Genomic DNA, 13,310 nt, shown 5'->3' with positions numbered 1-13,310 from the left:
GAAGAAATGCGACCTTTGAGTGAGAGGATGCTCTCGTTTGTCAGCGTGCCTTGTGTGAATTCATCCTGTGGGCTCATTGGCAGATCTACAGCGCTACTGTACCGTTTATTCCTTCACTGGCAGTTAATAAGAATCTCTGTTTCAAGGGAGAATAGGACTTGAGCTGGAGACATAATGAACTTTCACATAAAGGCCAGTTTATAGTCCTGCGACTGAGGCACGTGCAATGGATGTCGCTGGTCAGAGCCTCATTTGCTTTATGCGCTGGCCAACTGTGGTTTATACGTTTTGCTGAGGACAACAAGCGCAGTGGAGTAACACTCTGTCGCAGGAATATAAACTGGCCTACAGATGATATACAAGCGAAATATGCAGACAGCACAGAGATTGTGTGTATGTAGACTGTTGTTGCAGATTAAATGGGAAAGCACAGGTTAGTTTTAGGTTAGTTTTGGGTTAGTTTTTTTTCAAGTTAGTTTTGCTGTTTATTCATAAAATGGCCACATTCTTACATTTTGTCTCCCAGATGGTAAAATCCCTTTTTTCTAGATAATGGTTAATTCACCTCATAGTGGGATATTCAGTGTGCATGATTTGTCTTAACTGAAATTCGGACATAGCATATTCAAACAGTATTTACTTAACGTAATGTCTACCTGCACTGCTCAGTGATACAAGTCTGGGAGGAGCCATACCTAAAAATACAGTAAGGAACATTCTTGTCCAAAGAGATGACAGTGGCTTTGTCTGGTTCAAATGGAAATTTCCAGAGCAAGTACACACACTGTGACCACAATATCTCACAGAACACGCGTGTGTACACCAGTACCACTCATCGTTTGAACAGAATGCATTCTTTGCTCCTCTTAACGGAAATTCGGACATAGTGACTGAACACACTTAACGTTCCATTCCAATTAACTCTCGTCATTGTCGGGCTCAAAAGATTGCCTTTCAGCACCCCGGACAGCTCAATCATCAACCAAACCTGCAACCTAATTATATTCATATTCAAGTAGGCCTACATGAACTCGAAGTTGTGTGGAACATATTTTGGATTGAATCAAAACGTTTGCTGACTTGTGTATACGGTGATACACCATGCAGTTTTAGTTTGCGTATTTGAGGTCGGCCAAATTTAGTTTTGATCGTCGTCTTTCTAACAAGTCACTGAATCCTAAATTAGTGTGATGCGGCTGTGAACGGCAAAAACTGGTTTAAACTAACTCTAATTGGGTGAGGGGTACTTACTCAAGCTGTTCATTTTGTTAGGACATTTCCATAACACCTTGATTTGTCCATGATTTTTTGGAACGTTTAAAAGTCACACTTTGGTCCGTTAGTGCTTTGTGAAATGAATCCCTTCAGAGAGCAATGATGTCATTACTCGGAGGTAACATTCCTGACATGGCAGTTTCTAAGTCCTCGTTTATTAAAGGTCCCATATTTTACACCTTTTAGGTCCTGATATCCATAAGTTTGTATGGTTTTAAGTTCCTGCTTCAAGGGGGCTGTTCTGAAGCAAACAAGGGTATCATTATGATTTTAATATTCCACAATATGGGACCTTTAAATATGTCAGAAATAGAAGGGAACAGTGGTTGAAGTGTTGCACAAAGGATTATAGGTACGAGTTTGGGTGACACAGTGCCATTTTGCTTTTGTTTTTAGAATGTGCAAGATGAAGAACCAGTATTTAAATAAAGTACCCTGGGATTGGGCCCTTTTGTCTTGCATTTTAAATTTATTAAAATAAAATAATATAAAAATTCCTTTGGATGTTAAGTACCTAATTTCTAAACAAGAGGTTTGAAATACCATGTCTTTTCATCGTCACTTCTGATTGACAGGTCATTAAACAGTTGCACTGTTGATTAGTTCATAAGTAAAATGGAATACATGGTCTCTCAATGATATATACCAAATCCTCTTCTAGTGGGTTATGGATAAAATTAACTGCTAATTGTCTGAAATACAAATACAGAACTTTGCTTCTCCCTTGCCTGCTCATCAAGTGTTTAATTCAGGTAATTAAAGCCAATTTTTGGCTTTAATTACAACAAAAAAGATAGCCTACTCTGATCTGATACTGGTCTCCATGGGCCCTTAGAAACCATTGCTTAATTGTTCTCAACAAGTGTGCATAGAACAATGAAAACAGTGGGTTTGTTGTAAGTTTGGGACCTATGCCAGAAGTGGTTATTTGTCATGTGAGGCTATTTTTCAGTATACATATGTATTGAACCCAGTAACTCAGTAAGTATTGTCATTTGCATCTGTACATAAAACACAATTTGCAGAAATGTTAAGCTGCTAACCAAAGCAAATACTGTATTTCTTGCATATCAATTTGACAGCTTGTTCCTCATGTTTATTCATGCCCACGAACACTACTCCCTTGAAAAGTTATGGTTTTCTTTCAGCTTGTCAAACGCCATGAAACTTGTATCCATCGTTCAAACCCCCCCTCCTCCCCCCCCCCCCCCCATGAAGGGACTTGTTTGTGAAGGAAAGAGACAAGGTGGAACCTGATCCTAATGCGAGCCAAAAGCCCTCTTGTTTATTTTTCAGATTTTTAACCCAGCCAGGTCACTGGAAGCAGTCGCCGAAGTTTAAATAAACTCTGCCTCGCCAGCCAAATCTTGTTCAATCAATTAAGATCCACAGTAACTGATATTAAGCAGATTATGGGACTGTATTTTTCATCTTTGCAATATGTGGTTCATTTGTATAACCAAGCCTTTTAAGATAAGCTGGGAAGCAATTGTACAGAACTCCTATTCATTGTTTTGGTCTGAAACGCACCTAGATCTACTTGGCAGTTTTAGCATTTTGAATGTGTAAGCCCCTACAAATAAACAGCTGATTAAGGAATGCAGAAGCCTTATTGTTTTAGTTTTTCATTGCTGACTCATACAAAGTTGCTGCGCGAATAGTAGTTGATGTTGAAAATGAGATGGGGGATTTTGTTTTCTTGTGAACATAACAAAATGAGAACCAGCACAGTGATTTTCTGGTTCCAATTGTTTTCTGATAATAACTCAAAAGATGGTTTTAATGGTGTCTTTATCGATTTTAGGAATATTTATTATTTCATTTTCTGTGACCCTTTGAATGTTCTGTTGAATTATTGCCATTACAAACAAAGCATACATTTCTCTTCTGGGCTAGCTATCCACAAACCTTTGCAATTGTTGTGATGTTTCTTACTTTGTTATGACTACTTTTCTTTTTTCTTTTTTTTCTTTTTAGTTATTCTTAAACTCCAAACAGAGGAACAACAGGCCTTTTGTTTAACGTTTTCATTTACAGGCACATTTTTTAAATTATGTATTGATGTCCCTTCTGTTTGAAAAATGTATGGTCCTAATAATTGTATTAATTCATTCAATCTTGATATGCCGTTTACTTTTGAAGTCTTTCCGTAGTATCCGCTAATATACTCATGACCCACAAATTATTTTAACTCTTTTAAGTTTATGACATTTTCACCTTATGCTCTAAATGAGATAGCATAACACAGTGTCATAGTTATGTGCACAAAACATTGCTTGAAAATCTCTCAAAGGTTAAAATGGCTCCACTTTTCTCATTTCAATGCCCATAAGCCACAGGAGGTTCAGGGGGGATGGTGTATTCTAGGTTTCTATTTTCTGGTCTTCAAATCACTGTATAATTCCACCTAGGAAAAAGTGCTACCCACTTATAATATTATCTCTGCAAATAATTATTATTAAGCTTTGATCATTTGCACAGTTCTGCAATGCATTTTTCTTTCATTATACAAATTGGGAGGACAATTACAGTCTGGTGTCAGCCAATTTTCTGCTCTTTGGTTGATTTGGTTACACTTTTGGTTTGACATTCGGTGACCTCACATCTGCTTTGGCTATTATGATATTAAAACTTTGAGCTTTACACTAAGTAGTTTTACTTATGGGGCCACAGGTGGCTGTTGCCATTTTTATTGTCGTAATTGAGGGGTATAAATGAATAATTTTGGATTTCAATATGTTTTGACAGATGCATGCACTTTTGGTCACAAAAAAACATTTGGTAGGTCTTGTTTCATACGTATCTGCAAATTTATTTGGTCAAGCTTTCTCATAAATCAGGGCATAAGAAAGCTGACTCATGAAGAGGATTTCTAGGATTCCTTGCATAAGCTGGTACATGTTCCAAAACTCAAACAGGTTATATAAGTAGTATTCAAGTTTTTTTTCCAAAGTGTACCCAGTATTTCTCAGGCATTTCTCATGTCATCGTTTTCATACTGGCCTTCACAGTCTGAAGTAGCCCAACCACTCCAGAACCAACCAATTAGCTGTTTTATTGCATTATGCTTTTGAAATGAACCCACTGAAATAACTCACCATTTATACACACATACGGACACAAACAGAACTAACCCCTTCCAAAATTCAATAATTGCCTGCTTTGTGTGACTACACAGTGTGTGCTGATTCCTGAGAACTAATGAAACGTGCTTCTTGACTTGGTCATCGCAGCAGGTCGTGATGTTATTTGTGTGTCTAACGTGCTCCCTCCCCCAACCCCAGGAAGAGAACGAGGAGGAGGAGGAAGAGGAGGAAGAGGAGGAGGAGGGGGAGCCGGAGGTGGAGGATGACATGCTGTTTGAGGAGGACTCTGAGGCTGAGGACAACTGCAGTGTCCAGGAGGGGGAGCTAGAGGAAGAGGAGCAGGAGGAGAGCACCAAGATGAAGGTCTTACGCCAGATAGCCAGCGTGGCATCCAAAGTCAAGGAAATCATTGGCGATCTCATTACTACAGCCGGAAAAGTGGTTGTAACCATATTACTAGGCTTGACAGGTGGGTTTTCCTGAAACAAATTCCATGGTTTGAAAACTATAAAATGACCCTGGCTTTATACGCTGGATTAGTCTGAAAAGTAAATACTGTAAAGCTTATGTGGAGGGAAGTATTGTAGAATTTCTCAGTACAGTATCAACGGTCTTAAGCACTTACTTTTACATCAAGCGTAAAAGCTTTGTTTTTCCGCTTTGAAACATTAATGATAATAAAAAAAGAAATCTTGAACAACAGTCATTACAAATTCTATTATTCACTTTGTTTATTCAGGATATTGTTTCCTGCAGTGCTTCTCGAGCAGTGCCTTTAATGTCTTGTTTCCGCCATCCGGAACGTTCCAGGGATCATGCTGCCCTCCCTCACGTCTGCGGTGTACTTCTTCGTGTTTCTGGGCCTGTGCACCTGGTGGTCTTTCTGCCGGACGTTCGACCCCCTGATCTTCAGCTGCCTGTGTGTGCTGATGGCCATCTTCAGCGCGGGCCACCTGGTTGTGCTATATCTCTACCAGTTCCAGTTCTTCCAGGAGTTTATCCCACCTCAGGACCGCTACACCAGGTCAGATATGTGGTTCCGTTATCATCGCCTGTTAACAAACTTTCACAGTCACCTGTGCGTTTCCTGTTCTTTGAGGTCACATAAATAGTTGATTGCCAAGTATTATCTAACAGTTCATTGCTAAGTATTATATGCAGTTGGATAAAGTCAACATTGAATTTATGGTGGAGTACCTCCTCTGTCGTAGTATTCCCCTCACTATTGGCTTTGCAAGGAAACATGTGGCTCTTAAAATGTAATCCTGAAAACCTTTGCATTCAATGTGACATTTATTTTGCATTGAGTTGTCGTGCCTCATTGCAAAATGTCTTTCACTAGGCTGTTTATGATCTTCGCTGTTTCAAATATTTCAAATAAGTCCTCAGGCAATATTTATGTAGTTTTTCTCATGTGTCTTCCATTATAAAAGTGCACACTAGTTCAATCAAAGAATGCTTATATAACCTACCAGCCGTTGGCACAGATGCTAATAAGAGAACAAAAGCTTAACTGCAAGAATGGGACACAAAATACAGCATTTGGCCCAGTGTCTATTGCTGCATCCTTGCAGGAACTGCACACATCAGTGCCGGGCCTCAACGTTTAATTACTTTTATGGCTTTAATCAGACATTTCATTGTAAAGAACAACCCGGCAGTCTGAAGGCTTGTATTTTCAGGTGATTGTTACCTCTGTGAAATTGAAAAGGCGGTACTTTCCGTGAAACTTCAGCAAGGCTGTCATTGCAAGGAGTGTCTGAAATTAGACCACATAAAACATCTGGATTGTCTGCCTGCCTCCTGACAAAACACTGCAGTATGTTTCTGTCGTGTCTTCTCAGGCCTGCAAATCAAACAGGATTTCATTTGCATTAACTTTTTCTCAGGGTGTGCGAAGAGCAGCCTTTCCCTTTAACAGAGGTTACAGAGTTTGCACTGAGGAATGACCTCTCAGCAACTTTTTTTTCAATGTTGCTGTGTGTTCGTAGAAGTGTTATTATAACTCTGAGGCCTTTTTCTCAGATCTCACTGCGACACTGTCCTTGTCAAGGTCCTTGTTTTGTTTCAGAACTAACAGCCATGCCAAATTCAAAATGTATGTTAAGTAATAATAGTGAATCATAGAGTGATGTGCATCAGTTTTTTCAGAGTATGTCATAACCGCTGTAAATCTTAAGGTTCAAGTCTCTCTCCTTTCCCTCTCTCTCTTTCTCCCCCTCTCCCTCCCTCCCTCTCTCTCCCTCTCCCACTCCCTCAAAAGCAAAGGCCAGCAGGAATTTCTCTATTTTCCTTTTGTCATAAACAAAGTTTTTATTTGCTGTTTACCTCAAAATGAAATAGCGCTTCCTGGAAGTGATTTAAGATCATTCTAGAGGCAGGTGACATGGCACTTGGATAAGATGGAATTTATAATTGATCTTCAGAGTTTATAAATATAGGCTTGTGTTTATTGGTTGCTTTGTTGCTCTCTGCGGTAGGCCAAAAACCACATCGGAAGTTTGGGAAGGTATACGCGGCGCTTTAGGGAGTAGTTCACCAGTTCACCCGAGCACAGCTCATGTACTCTGAGTGGCTTCTTTCGCCGTTAAAAGCCGAGTGCTGTAGCCTGCACGTCTATGTCCTGCCCTCACCCAGGTTCTCCCCGCCGTGACACATTAGTGAAGTTTTACCTCGTCCGCCCACTAGCCCCCGCCCCCGGCTCCCCTCGGCGCCTGCACCCCGTGTTTCCGGACAGGGGCCGAGCGGAGCGGCTGCACGGAGCGCCGGTACCAGCAGCTCTGCGCATTCCAGGTGGTTTCCATTATCTCGGACAATTCTTGGCCCCAGCCGAAATGACACAGCTGGTTTCAGGGAACTCTACACGTACCGCGGAGCGCAGTGGGGTTGGTGGGGGTTGGTGGGGAATCAACACGTACTTTAAGAAAACAGCGCGGAGTCGCAATAACCGGAGTTGATGCGATTCATCATCTAAATTAGGACCTGATCTCAGAAAAGTACTTTAAGCTGTACGGTGGCTGTCTTTGGTAATATGCGAACAACCGATGAGCCTGTGAGCTATCGAATGTTATTCAGAGCCGGTAGGATCGTTTTCAAAGGGATGGTAGACCCTGGGTAAAACACTAATTACACAACTGCTTTCTCGCATTAAAACGTGTTTGAATGGTCCCCTGAAACCTGAACTGACAAGAAAACACAAATGCCAAACATACAGCTGTCGCAGCAATCTGGCAGGGTCACAAACCTGTTCTTTGTTTTAGTACTGTGTGAATTATTGCTCTTTGCAGACTGTCAGCGAGGATTACCTTTTGATTTCTTAAGAGGAATACACAATAACATAAGTCTGCAATTAAACATAAACAAAATGGCTTCCATGCCGGCCTCACTGTTATGTTGAAAACGGTTTGACCTAGCTGACTGAATAAACATTACTTGAGTCTGTATACAAATTCAGAACCCTTGCAGATGATGGGGCTATAAACGTTAAGGCTTTTAAAATACCTCCGCGGATGGGCTCGTATGCGCCCTGCTTTTGGAAACTGCTATTGAGAGTCCTGATGTCAATTTGCATGTCACTTTTTCGCACACAGTTATACATTATTTCTATTGTAGGGGATGTAATTCCGGTACTTTTTGACCGATGTTGTCGTTCTTGGTAACGCATTTCAGGGCACAAACAGGAAGGTACTCCAAGAAAAGCATAGCCTTCATGTCGTAGATGCAAAGAGGCCACTATGAAAGCCAGTCTTGACTTTTGTCATTGGCGTACTTGTCTTTGCCTGCATTCATGATTCAATCCCAATTAATTAAGCCATGAGGTCATATTTCCCATTCTGGATTATTTAGGATTAGGTAATGTCACAGAATACCGTGGATAATGCCTTCAATAAAGGCCAAGAATAAATCCCAGGTTTTGGCGCGCCCACCACTAATGGCAAAGCGCTGTTCTGTGTTGAGGGAAGAAGCCTTTGGGGAATCACAGAGAACCGTCTTCTAACAATCAGAGAAAAAAGGAACAATCAGTACCAGCTTTGTAATTTACAATTTGTGGCTGGGGCTCAGATTTGATTATACCCTAGCTAAAGCTGAAATATGTGTGCTTTCCAATTTAGCACAAATGCCAGAATGCACTATTTTGGGTAGAAAATGCACACAGGGGAGAAAAAAAAACCTGGATTGTAACCAAACGTTCTCCTGGGGAGTGTGCATGAGAGTGTGTTTGAGCATGCCTGTATATGAGTGTATTTATGCACTGATGATTGTGCGGTATAGGTTGTATGTGTGCGTGTGAGCGCATGTAGGGCAAAGTTCATGCGTTCGCTATTCGACGTCTGTGATTTTCTGATTTTTAGGTGTGCTTGCAGGCTTACCCAACAGAAATATTCTTACAGTTATGTCATACGTGCTGTATGTTACATACTGTAGCAGTCTTTGGCTCAGGCAGCTGACTGCAGTTAATGTGCTTAAAAGGGCATAATATATAGAGTTCTACATCTATGTGTGTGTGTGTGTGTGTGTGTGTGTGTTTGTCCTTTTACACTAATACAGTTGCTGAGAGAAATTTTTAAAAAAAAAAATGCTTTTCCAATATGTGTCAGTATTACTCGCATTCATAATAATTATTAAATAAAGTTGAACAAAAATGAATAAGCATAAATATGCTTCTCATTTCATTTAATCTCATCTGTATTGTAGCCTCCGGTGATTTTTTGGTACATCTGGTGGTAAAATGAGGTAACACATATACTCAGTGATCACTTTACATGAATGGCATTTGGCAGACGCTCTTTTCCAGAGCGACGTACAGTTGATTAGACTGAGCAGAAGACAATCCACCCCTGGAGCAATGCAGGGTGTGCGGATCTTCTTGTGGCTACACCAGCATTAGAACCACTGACCTTACGTGTCCCATTCATTTACCTTAACGCAATAGGCCGACCACTTTATTAGGTACACCTGTACTAGGTCAAACAGCTTGTTAATGCAAATATTTAATCTGCCAATTATGTGGCAGCAACTAAATGCATAAAAGCATGCAGACTTGGTCAAGAGGTTGTTTTACAGACCAAATATTAGAAAGGGGGAAGAAATGTGATCAAAGTGACTTTGAGTGGATTGAGTATCTCAGAAACGGCTGATCACCTGATCTCCTGGGCTTTTCACACCGGAGAGAATAGCGCAAAAAACAAGACCATCCAGTGAGCATCAATTCTGAGGGCAAAAATGCCTTGTTGAGGAGAGAGGTCAGAAGAGAAGAGCCAGACTGGTCTAAGCTGAAAGGAAGGTGACAGGAACGCAATTAAACACGCATTAAACAGTGGCAGCAGAAGAGCATCTTTGAACAAACAACTCATCAAACCTCGAAGTGGATTCGCTACAGTTGCAGAAGACTTAATAAGTCTAGAAAATGAGTCTAATAAATAAATACAAAAACAGTTGACAAACAGTGGTCTACAAACAAATCAATACAAAACTAAAGTCACTGCACTGCACTCTCCATTATTACGGTGAATAATAAAGGAATTTCAGGTTCAGTGCATGTTTAGGTTTCAGGTTTAGTGCATTTAGCAACAGGTTTAGTGCATGTTGCCCTCACTCGAAATGAGAGGTGGTTTGATAGGCAAAGAAAAAAAGGCTACTCATAGCTGCAGGACCATAAACCTGGTTGAGTCTTGGAGACAATTTGTACAATTTCATTTTGGAAGGGTTGCCAGAAACTTCTACTGGTAAAAAAGCAGCAATGAACAACAATAAGAATTTGGAGTTTGCTAAACTCCATTGGAACCCAAGCGTTATGGTCAGATGAGACCAATATGGAAAAGAATGTTGAAAATAACTTCATACCGTTGGTGAAATATGGTGGTGAGTCTTTGATGCTATGGGGTTATTTAGCTTTTACTGGTCCTGGGGTTCTTGTAAAGGTCAATGGAATCATGAAAGTACCAAGACATTTTGGCCAAAAATATGGTTCCCTCTGCCAAGGACTTCAAACTTGGCTGCAAATGGATCTTTCAGCAAGACAATGGTTCTCAAGAATACCTCAACCAGGAAATGGTTAAATGACCGCAAAATTATTGTTTTGCAGTGGTAATCTCAGTCTCTATCTTGAACCCAGTCAAAAGAATTGTGGTTTGAATTGAAGAGAGCAGTCTACAAGTGCAGGCAGAAGGATCAGAAGGATCTTGAAAGATTATGTATGGAAGAATGGTGAAATATCCCCCAATATGTTCACCAATCAAGAAACACTAGTAGATGAGTCTATAGTGTTGCATACATTTGTGTTGCATACATTCATGGTCTGTGTTTCCAAAAAAATACTCTGGTTTCCTCCCACAGTCCAAAGACATGCAGGTTAGGTTGATTGGAGAGTCTAAATTGCCCATAGGTATGAGTGTGTGAGTGAATGGTGTGTGTGCCCTGCGATGGACTGGCGACCTGTCCAGGGTGTATTCCTGCCTTTCGCCCAATGTATGCTGGGATAGGCTTGAATGGAAGTCAAGTAATGTAAACTGTAAATAGAAAACACATACTTTGCCATGTAGCATACTTTAGCACGTACTTTACTCCTTGTGAATAGATATCCTTAGAAACGCTAGCCATTTCTTGTCTCTGCCTCGACTGTTTCATTATTGAGGACAAAAGGAATAGAACCTGAGCCGTTTCAGAAGCAGTTCGTTCACTATATGCTCTGCGAATCAGGCCGTGGGACTTGTGTTGAAAGTCATTAAAAGCATGAAAACAGACCTGAAAACAAAAACGGTCGCTAAACGAAAACATCCCTCGCAGAGCCGCGAGGCTCACGTGCCTTGCGGTCTGTGCGGTTCTCAGAATATGAGAAGCAGAAGTGTGTTTATCACACTGGCAGCGCATTGAACATGGCAACCGTTCTCACAGAACAAGGGCATTTTTACCATCCGTTCATTCATTTTAATTGGCATCCATGTTTACTGAGTGAACAATTTAGATGTGAATATATAATGTTGATGAATATATTTATATATAGTCACTTTGGGATATATCAAAAATTTTACTGGTTTTATAGCTGAATTTAAAATCAATTCAATAGGTGTCCTATTCAATAGGTTACTTACTATGCAGTCATTTGAAATTAATTTAAAATGTTTTGTTTTGAAAAGTAGTGTGTTTTTACAAACATCAGGCTGTGAATATAATTTTGAAATATGCAGGTTTCAGTCTGTGTATAAACAGAGATTACAGTACAGCTATGTGCCAGCGTAAATTGACCTCTCCCGATAATTCTTTGCCAATTCTTTTATCTTTTACTGTACCTCCTGCCAAGACACAGAGGGTGGCAATTCAATTGAAAACAGAAACAAAATGAGGGGCTTTTAATTTCTGTGGCATTACTGCTGACTGTTGTTGTTTTTTTTAAAAACCCAGTTGCTTTTGTTAGCACGATAGCAGTAAAGGATGATAGGGACTATAGCAATAAAACAGCATTTGGTGTATAAACTTAATATAAACTGCCACCCACCCACCAATTAAGTTTGGGATTTTTATGTTATTATTAATTTGCTTGGAAGACATCATTATTAGTGACCAACACGGTTTAGAGGTTTTGGATGTCATTCATTTATACAGCTGAACATTTTGCTGAAGCGGTTCTGTTTAAGTGCCTAACATATACTATGCCAGTCCCCATGCTGGGATTTGAATGTATATTCTTCATGTTCCATGCCCAGGTCCTTATCTGATTTAGTCTTTAATCTAATTTGGAGCAACTGATTGAAAAATTAACAGCCCTGGCACAGGTTGTGGCTCCCCTGTGTCTCAGACATTTGCTTTGCACATTTACAGTATTGTGTGCAGTTGTGAATCACGGTTTTGGTACTCAGCACTCCTCTACCGTGAACTGTCCATATACAAAAGCATAAACATCGAAAAATAGAGATTCTTACTTTACCTTACACATACAGCTGCCTTTGTGCATTACCATGTTATACTTTGATGTATGTACTCACATCATGTCTGCATTAGTTGTTTTGGCAGGGCTTGTAGACCATATGTGTAAATAAGTGTAATTTTCGGTTCCAGGGAATAAATAATTTGGTGGATCTGTTTTTAGATTTTGTACCCAATCCACTGGAAGGAAGGCAAGTTCCTTCTCACTTTAAGGATAATTAATAAAGGACCGTGATCAGGTATACACACAGAAAATGTGTACTGCAACAGAACTGCTGTTTAATAATTTTGTGCAGCAGCCTTAAAATGAGAAGGAAATTGCTGTTTTTGACGCATTTATGACGTAGGGTACCAGCTCCTTTTGGACAGCGTTGCTTTTCCAGACGGGAGACCGCAGTACAGCTGCTGACAGGGATGGCCTTGGTTTATGCAGGTGTTGAGTGAGAAAGCTGAACCGTTCCATTTCCTGCCTGTAATCACAATAGTGAGGTCACATGATCAGTCTGCTGTTCATTCCCAGGTGCAGGGACTGTATTGGCCATTGTAAACTGCTGCTCTCTTCTTCTTAAAGTAAAATTGTGTGTGAACATCTTGATATAATAAAATAACAGTGTTGTATGTTATTGTGTTATTATGTTATTTAGACATTGAAAATATACTTAATGACAAAGTAAGCAATAACAGTTGATAACTTTTGATAACTAAATTAACCTGCATTTGCATATGGGTTTTATAGTGTAGCCATCTGTAAACTCTGCAGCCATCTTGGAATTTGCACCATGGGAACTAGCCAAGGGATAATGTCACACTGTTGGTATGCTAGATTTATAATAGGACACAGACCATTTCTGTCATTGGTTACTGGGTGCACACTGGAGGGTTCAATTGAACTTCTTCTCAAGTGACAGAGTTTTGCTTTTGTACAGGTACAGTATGCAGGCCTTAAATCTTAGAAGGTTTAATAGAATGAAACTGAGACGGACCCTATATAGGGTGTAATAATTTCACTGCGGTTCAGTGGAACCT

The 13,310-nt window shown here is 40.1% G+C and overlaps 1 protein-coding gene across 1 annotated transcript in view; it reads left to right on the top strand.

The window, feature by feature from the left end:
* Window positions 1-13,310, top strand: part of LOC133126282 (piezo-type mechanosensitive ion channel component 2-like) — a 127,154-nt gene that overhangs the window by 70,214 nt on the left and 43,630 nt on the right. Inside the window, exons 6-7 of the mRNA XM_061238321.1 lie at window positions 4,566-4,830; window positions 5,172-5,385. Of these exons, the coding sequence (XP_061094305.1) occupies window positions 4,566-4,830; window positions 5,172-5,385 (479 nt within the window). The remainder of the gene's footprint in view (window positions 1-4,565; window positions 4,831-5,171; window positions 5,386-13,310) is intronic.

The sequence above is a fragment of the Conger conger genome, chromosome 4 (genome assembly GCF_963514075.1).
Source record: "Conger conger chromosome 4, fConCon1.1, whole genome shotgun sequence".
Taxonomy (NCBI): domain Eukaryota; kingdom Metazoa; phylum Chordata; class Actinopteri; order Anguilliformes; family Congridae; genus Conger; species Conger conger.
Note: the sequence above shows the minus strand (reverse complement) of the source record. Positions and strands in the feature narration are given on the sequence as shown.